The sequence below is a fragment of the Centruroides vittatus genome, unplaced genomic scaffold (assembly GCF_030686945.1).
Source record: "Centruroides vittatus isolate TY-2023 unplaced genomic scaffold, ASM3068694v2 contig_970, whole genome shotgun sequence".
In the NCBI taxonomy this organism is placed as follows: Eukaryota; Metazoa; Arthropoda; class Arachnida; order Scorpiones; family Buthidae; genus Centruroides; species Centruroides vittatus.
This window is the reverse complement of record NW_027122643.1, coordinates 337,216-346,160: the sequence shown is the minus strand read 5'-3', so window position 1 is coordinate 346,160 and position 8,945 is coordinate 337,216. Positions and strand designations below refer to the sequence as shown.

Below are 8,945 nucleotides of genomic sequence, written 5' to 3'. Positions count from 1 at the left end.
CAGTGGCGACATCTATGAGAATCTCTTTCAATTATCCTATTGATATTTTCATCAAGGTCCTTATCAAAATCTCACTATGCGACAAACCAAATTCTACAATGCAAAAAATTTCATAGACGTCATTGTAATAAGTAAAATATTAATATAAAAAAAATTATGTTATGAATTAATATAAATTATTAAGTTACGTTTCTATTTCTTTGTAAAAGTTGATTAAATAAAATTTATATAAAATACATTATTAAAATAAAAGCATTTGACGGTCAGGACATAAATTTTTATTTATATTTTTTCTCATTCTCTCAAGAGAGATTTTCAAATATTAGGATTATCGTATCTTCTTACCGATCAGCACCACCACTGATGTATATTGCGAATTCTATTTGATTTCCTCTATCATAAGCAGCACTAGAAATACATTTTATAAATGATTATACATGCAACTTATTTATTAATTTGAATTAAATAAATATATGTAATTTTCAATTTATTTAAAGTATATTTATAAATTTACAGTATACAAAATAATATATACATTTCTTGTTCATTATAGAAAAAACTAAAGAAGACAGTTTTGTTCAAACAAAAGAAAATTCTACATTAATGATATTTCGGATTAAAAATTCTTACTTTCTATAAAATCCTAATAATAACTTCATATATCACCTTCATAACATTAATAACTGTTATATAAAACATTATATAATATAAATATGATAACATTGAAGTCTTCGATATTATTGATTACGGAATTTTCATACAAACAATTAAAGAAATGATTTGATATATGATAAATCTAATTGCAACAAAATATCCCTCGTATTTAAGAAAGAATATTGAACACAGAGAATGTTTTTTGATATTCAACAGCAATAATTTACATAAAGTATTATTTTTCAAAAAAGTATACGTTAAAGGTTAATGTAAGTATTATACATTTAACACTTCGTTAATAATGTATTTTTATTTAAAATTTAAATACTAAAAATATTATTACGAAATTCAGAAAATGTATAGAAGATAGCGAGAAGGTAAATGTTTTCAATGATATAATACTTCATCCCTTAATGAATTACAAGACATTTGATATAATTATAGTTGATGACATGAATTTCACAAATGTTATCATCAATAAAATTTATGGACAAAAGTATTGCTAAATGAATGATTGTTGTAATTATTTTTTTATTTAATCTCTATTTACTAGATCATTTTTCACTTCTTAAATTTTAAAATAGTGATATTTCATTACAAACAATGAAATGACTCTTCATACTAATTTACCGTAATAATGTTTATATAATCAGTACACTCCATACTTTTAAACTCGTGGCATACTTATATAATTTTAAACGATCGTTTCTTAGTTCTGTATACTTAAAACAAGAATTTATTATATGGAGGTGCAAATATAATAAAAATTTCTTAAGAATACCTTTTTCAAAATAGTTAATTTTAATTTTAAAAAATAATAAAATTGTTTCAAAATTTATTCAATACAAAATTTTAAATACTAAAGAGACTTTTACTATTAAAAAAAAAACAATTTTAATAAAAGGTAAATAACGTTATGTTTAGTATTATTTATTTATTTATGTAAAAACCTTTACAGTTATATATTAAATGTTACAAGGTATAATGAATTCATGAACGGTGGATCCGATTATTGTTTAAATAATCGTATAAAATCGAAGACGATCGAAATAACAATAATCATAAATTACGCAACGATACATAAGCGACTCGCAACCTAGAAAAGTAAATATAAATGCGTTTATTTCCGATGAATTTTGATTTTTTAAATAATTATTATACTTATAGAATAATGTATTTTAAATAAATAGTTTCTCGTACAAAATCAAGACCACAAGGCTTTTTTATTAACTTCTACTTTTATTAACTAGAAGTTAATAAAAAAGTACGAAAAATAAAATTATTTTAATCAATAGATATTTGTTTTGCTGAACTATATTCACATTACAATACGGTAACTAAATGGTCTTCAACCGATGTGTCGTGAACTCTTCATAGGGGATGCCACGAAATTTCGAAACGATTTTTAAAATATTTCCCTACTTTTTAAATTTTAACTTGTCTACATTTCATATTTTTTAAATGCAAATCTTCAAATACTTTTTGTTTATAATAACAAAATCCACGAGTCATCGGCTCGTTGTGTGCCACCAAAAATTGAGCGTGTCACTATCTCAAAAAGATTGAGACCACTACCGGTTAACTTAACTTTTTTTTTTTTTTTTTTTTTTTGTAAACTTATTTTAGAACTATTACATTCTGTTCAAAATCAAATTAATTGCTGTATTTAGAATAAAGCAATTAGCAAAAAATTTACCAGCTTAATTTCATTGTCATATTAGATATGGTGACAATGAAATTAAGCTGGTAAGTTTTTTCATAACTTAAATTTTGAATTTGGTAATTTAATATCATTAAGTTATCTACTGTATTTTATGAGATTAAATAGATGATAAACTGCATTATTGCAAAGTTTAAATATAAGCAAAACACTTGAAAGAAACATATAACACATTGTTTTCAACAGAGGTAAATAATTTTTGTCCAGTATCTCCAGTATGCTGTAGACTCGTGTAGAGAATACCAAAGAGTTAGTTGAATTCGAAAATTCAAGGAAGCAATTACAATACTATTGCCGTTCTAAGATGATAAGATAATTACATTTATAATGGCAATGATCCGAGCAAATGATCCTAAATATGATGGCACTAGTCTTAAGAAGCTTGATCCTGATTGTTCTTACCAAATATGCTAATACAATACCCTTAAATATGAAAGTAATAACCATAGTACATAAAAATAATATGAACACAGTTGTATGAAGATTTATATATGTAATTTTTATACAAATGTACTTTTATTATATTTTATCGTTTCCTTCAAATTAATTAAAACTCCAAACATTTACCTCGTTCTTTTCTTGTAATTAAAATTTTTGCATAACACATTACTACAATATGCTAAACTCATATAAAATCATGTTTCGGACTAAAAAACTTTTAAACATATATTAAATATATATTAGATAAATTCAAAAATTTTACTGTTTAAAGTATTTCCAAATTTTGGCGATCCGGCAAAAAATGACCCACAGATTTTTACATTTTTGGACTTAGCACACGTTAAAACGTCGAGAAATGTAAAAAAAATTCGCGAATAATTTCTGTATGTATGGATGTTGTGTGTGTGTAGGGGCACGATTTTGTTCACCCTGTTTGAAACTTAATAACTTCTGTGCTTTTTGTCGAAAATTTCTGAAATTTTGCATGAAGGTTTATTTATTGCGAGGATTAATGCTAATAAATTTTGGTGGTTAAAATTTCAGAGGTGGGGCGATAAGGTGGATCGTGTGTATCTCCAGTAGGGTCGGACTTAACGAGGATTTTACTCGTTATTAGCATTTACAATTTTTTTTAATTTATAAAACTCACCCTTCAAAATTAAGCTTTTTGCAATTTTATAATAGTTAAAAATAAAATATGATAACAGATGGCGCCACCAAAATTTTAAATGTTGCCGGAAAAGTTGAGCAACCCGTTGTTGGTTTATTTCATTAATAGATAAAAAATTAAAATTTTAATTGAAACTAAACTGTAAAGCTTGTCAAATGACATCAGAAGTACGAATACAGTGGGTGATCGGTTGCTAACTTGTTGCTGGATTTTTGATATAGATTTTTGTATTTCTATCTGTTAAAACGATTTCACTCTACATGCTTAAAATATAAAAGGTAATCGTAATTAAAGTACTGCTATCAAACGTTGTCTAGAGTGATATTTAGCAGGCTAAATGCAACCAAATATTCTGCTATGTCAACATTTCAGGATATGCGAGAGATTTTCATTTAAAAAAAGTAACAAAACGCTATTGTGGCACTTCTGAACTAAGTGGTTTTATCCCCTCGGATACTGGTGGACCTTGACGGTTCGTTGAGACTGATGGAGTGATCACACTCCCTATTAGCCTCTTCTTTGTAGGGATCTATTATTTCATCCTTCCTGCCTTCCTGGAAGTCTTTTTTAAGGGTAACTGGCCCTTATTCAGGTGTTGCAGACGTGGAGAAAACCCGGAAATCGCCACGTGGCCAGCCCGTCCTGGCGAGTCGCAAACCCACGACCAAACTCCCAATGTTTAGGAACTGAACCACTTGGCTACTGGTGGACCTCAAATTAAATTAAATGTATTACAACACATTTTTGTTTATTAATACAATATTAATAAATGAAATGTTTTAAATTAATTCATTTTTATTTAGATATTTATTAAACGCATATTTTGTTCCTATTAATGATTTTAAACTAATTTTAGTTTCCATTAATTAACCGAAATTGTTATTATTAATTACTTTTTTTTTTGCTGTTATTTAGGATAAGCCTTATTAAGAACAACTTTTCCACGATGTATACTATAGGTTTTTGATGATTGTATGGAATTATTTGATTTGGTACGATCAAAATATTGATCGTATTGTTTCAATTCATTTTGCAGATTAGAAATGATCTGATTACTTTCTATCTGCTCCTTTTGAAATTCGGTTTCTGCATGTTTGAGAACCTCTCTTAACTCGTTTACTCTACTACACAAAGCCATATTATCAGCTGTGAGATTTTCAACTTGTGTTCGAAGTATTTTTTCTGAATTACTATGAGAACCCGACTGTTCTTCTAAACATTGTTGTAATTGATTTAATTCCTTCTTCGCTGAACCATAATTTATTTTTAAATCTTGTAATTCTTGCTCGATTACTGAGAGTTTCTTTTCGGATATTGTTCTTTTGCGTGTTTCTAAAACTAATTTTTTTTCGATTGATTCTTTTTCTGCCTGTAATGCTTGTAACTTTTGCTCATTTGAATGAATACAACTGTCTAAAGATTTTTGTTTAAAGTTTAGATCCTTATTGAGAATATCTACTCTCATTTCCAAACTGTGCTTTTCGTTATTAATCTCAGTAAATTTTCTTTGCCAATCGTTCAGCTCCTCTCGTTTATTTTCTGCCTCAGTTTTAAGCAGATTAATCTCATTATTCAGAGAAGCATTTTCAATTTCTGCAGCTTTCTTTTGAGATTTTGCTTCCTCTATTTGAATTTCTGAAGATTTCAATATTTGGCAATATTCGTCTTCCTTCTGTTTTAATTTATCTGAATCGTGCTTTAGTTTTTCATAAGCATCCCTTTCGTGTTTCAGTCTGTTTTTCAATTTATCGACTTCGGTTTGCAAATAATGTAATGATGATAGAGAACTATTTAAGTCATTTTCTAAACTAGTCACTTGACCTTTAAAATCGCGTTCGTATATTCCAAGTTCTTCTTTTTCTTCTTGAATCTTTAACAGATTTGATTGCAGAGCTTGGATTTTGTCTCTATATTGTCCTTCTAACAAACACTTATGTTTTAAAATTGATTTTACTTCTTCTAATTGATTTGCAAAATTCATTAAACCACTCATGACATTGGACACTTTATCTACAGTATCTCTTTTTGTATTATCCTTTACAATTTCTTCAGAGACTGAACTATTCAAATCATAATCATATTCACGTTTTAATGTTTTTAGATCGTTACGAGAAATAGAATATGATTTCATAATATTCTGATGCTTCGATTCATAAGATGAATAGTCCATATTATTATTAATATTCGGTTTGTTTTTTAAATTAACTAAATTCTTATTTAATAAGTTTGTATACTCTTCATTTATCTGATTTCTCTTATATTCTTTTTCGTAATTATCTTCAACTTTCGGACGTTTCTTCAGATATACAATTTGATTTTCACTGCTGTAGAGTTCTGTATTTCGTCGTAAAATATTCATAATATCTTTATAACCTTTTTCACAAGAGATTGTAAAAGGTGTTTTATTTTTTTCATCAACAACATCAGTTGCAGCACCGCGATCAACTAATGCTTCGACCGTTTCTGTCAAGCCCATCGAAGCAGCGCAATGTAATGGAGTCTGATTTTCATTGTTGACTACATCTAAATAAAAGCTGTTATTAATCAATACAGATGCGATGTTGGTAAATTTATATTTTATAGCCTTATGCAAAACTGTATCTCCAATATAATCTCTTAATACCAAATCTGATCCAGCTTCTACCAACATTTTGACGATGTTGATATGTCCCGCTTCTACTGCTTTGAATATGGGAGTGTGGCCTTGTATATCTCTGATATTGACATTAGCACCATTATCAATAAGTTTTTTAACACATCCTGCGAATCCTTGAACAGATGCGAGATGAAGAGGTGTTCTTTTATCTTTATCTGTGACATTTACATCTTTATATTTTTTCAAATATATTTTTAATTTTGATTCTTTTCCCTTCCAACAAGCAATATGAAGAGGAGACAAATCCGAATAAGCATTTAAACTTTCATTAGTTTTGTCATCGTCCATGTCATCACTGTATTGTTCCATATTAAATCATGAAGTTTTACAAAGTTAAAATTGATTCTGCAAATTATTCTAAACAATTATAATAAACGTAATAATGAGTTATTGTTAGATGTATTTTAATATTTAGTATGTAAAATAACGATATCACGAGAAGAGATTAATATAAAAATTTTCAAGAGATTCAGAAATTTTATATAAAGTTTGTTTTATTTATTTTTTTTATTTTATTAATCTACATCACTTTAAATTAATTTCTATTTATTTTAAATTCGTATATAAATGAAAATTATCTATTTGCGTAACGACTTTTGAGATCAGGAGAAAGAATATTTTATTTGTTTATAATAGATTTTTGAGAGAATTTTTTATCAACAAATGTTTTCAGTCTACTCCCATAGGCCATCGTCAGGTTTTTAAATCCGTTTTAGAAAATGTTTCACAAATAGAATAATAAAATCTATTTTGAACAATTCAAGAAATATGACGAAACATAAAAGTCAGTCGTAAAGATAAAGCTGTTATTATTATTTTTTAAATTGAAATACTGTATGACTTGTTCATATTTTATAAATACGTAATTTTAGCTTGTTCTTTCCAATTTAAATAGAAAAATTTTTGGCCATCTGCAATTATTACAGCGCGTCAAATAAGTAACTCTGATGAATTGTTTTCTTAAATTAGCTATCCACAATCCTGCCATTTAGGCTACCTCGTCCTATCTCTTTTCTAATTCTCCGGATCTGCCCCTTATTTTGATCATTCTGTTCTATATCCTCATAAACTCTGTTCATCTTTCGCAGCAATTTATTAACTTTCATTTACTGCTTTCGTCTTTAGCTGTCCACAATAATTAGAACCACATAGGATATTATTCCAATTACGAAGTGTTTGTTCAACGTTCGGGTATCAATTAGGAATCAGGATGAATTGTTTTAAATTTTAAAAAAATTTGATTAGCATCATGAGATTTTCTTTTTAATTTCTATACAATAAAGCCGGCCTTACGCATAATGTAAAAATGGTGAAAAATTTATTATAATTAAAGATGGGCGAATACTGTCCGCATATAGGCCTACTATCTGCAAATATCTCGTTGATGAAAAAATGAAATATATGTATACTACAAATACCTATAATATCGCTCCAAGCGTACAAACAGCGCTTCTTCAGCTAAAATTGCCAGATAAATAGAGTCAATTATCTCCAAAGTAACTGCAAAATTTTCCCAAATTACAGAATTTTATGGAAAATTCTTCACAATAATATCAATATTGCAGATAAAATTTTACTATTTTGAATATTCGTAACTTTTTATTGAAATGTTTTTTCGAAGAGTTATTTATTAAATTTTCACATAATGATTTGTTCTGTTTCATAATGTGAAAATAATTAAGATAGCTAATACTGTATAGCGTTTTTCTGCAAACCTAACATTAGTTTCTTTTCCTGAATGTTGTCACCTCTGTAGAGTAAGTAGTCAAGGAGCCATATTTACTACACTCCTAGGAAAAGAACTGCAGCACGTAGTGAGAAAAAGTTTTATTTATAATTAGTATTTATATAAAAATTAACCATAAACCTTATTCGAATACTATGCGTGCTATTATAAAAATACTCTTACCTCGATAAAAACTTAAATTTTAAACATCTCACATCTTATTTCCACCTATAAATGTGTAGTACGTTATTAATTACAACTAAAATTCGTATGTACAGTCTATACAGCGTAGTTCCATACAACTCGGAAAATACGTTCCGCGTTATAGGAAATAATGTTAATGAACATGCGTTATCAGACGATTTTACGCAAGTTTAAACCTAGGTCTAGAAGTTTAAGAAGCAAACGCACATCTATGAACGACAAAATTAGAATTTTGTATGAGTACTATCGCAATTTTTTTGGTCACGTTATACGAATTCGGCGTTGTAGAGGAGTTTACTTTAATATAGATTGTAGCTAAATTTATAGTATTATTTGCAAAAAGTAGAGCATCGTTATATTCAAGTTATCTAAAATTACATAATAATTATAAAGAGTATATTTCGTGGTCCATTTTAATAGCGAGGTTGAGGCCGAAGTTTTAAACGCGAAAACGTGTACGTCGGACGTTCAGCGCCGCTTTCCTGTAAGCCTAGAAGTTTGACAATGGTGTTTGGAATGTCGAGCATAATTCCACTGACTTTCCAAACGCCATTGTCAAACTTCCAGGCTTACGGGAAAGCGGTGCTCTACGTCCGAAGTACACGTTTTCGCGTTTAAAACTTTGGCCTCAACCTCGCTAATAAATTCAGTAAAATAACTCGAAAAATTCGCATCCTACGAACCAAAAATGTTAGATTTCAAGGGGGCCACAAAATGGAGCTATAGGTTTCATTACAGATAGTGCTACTGTTAAAAGAAAAACAATAATAATTAAAAAATTTTATGTTTAAGCCTCTTGGCGACACGCGTGTAAAACACGTGGTTGAGCGAGTCGTCACGTAATATACCGTTAATAAAAAACTTAAAAAGACAA

General features: G+C 28.3%; 1 protein-coding gene across 1 annotated transcript; it reads right to left on the bottom strand.

Moving 5' to 3' along the window:
• Positions 1-4,306: 4,306 nt before the first annotated feature.
• Positions 4,307-6,496, bottom strand: LOC136985424 (POTE ankyrin domain family member B-like). Its single transcript, XM_067282703.1, has one exon. It carries the CDS (start codon positions 6,448-6,450, stop codon positions 4,393-4,395), a length of 2,058 nt encoding a protein of 685 aa, XP_067138804.1. The 5' UTR covers positions 6,451-6,496; the 3' UTR covers positions 4,307-4,392.
• Between the last annotated feature and the right edge of the window lie 2,449 nt (positions 6,497-8,945).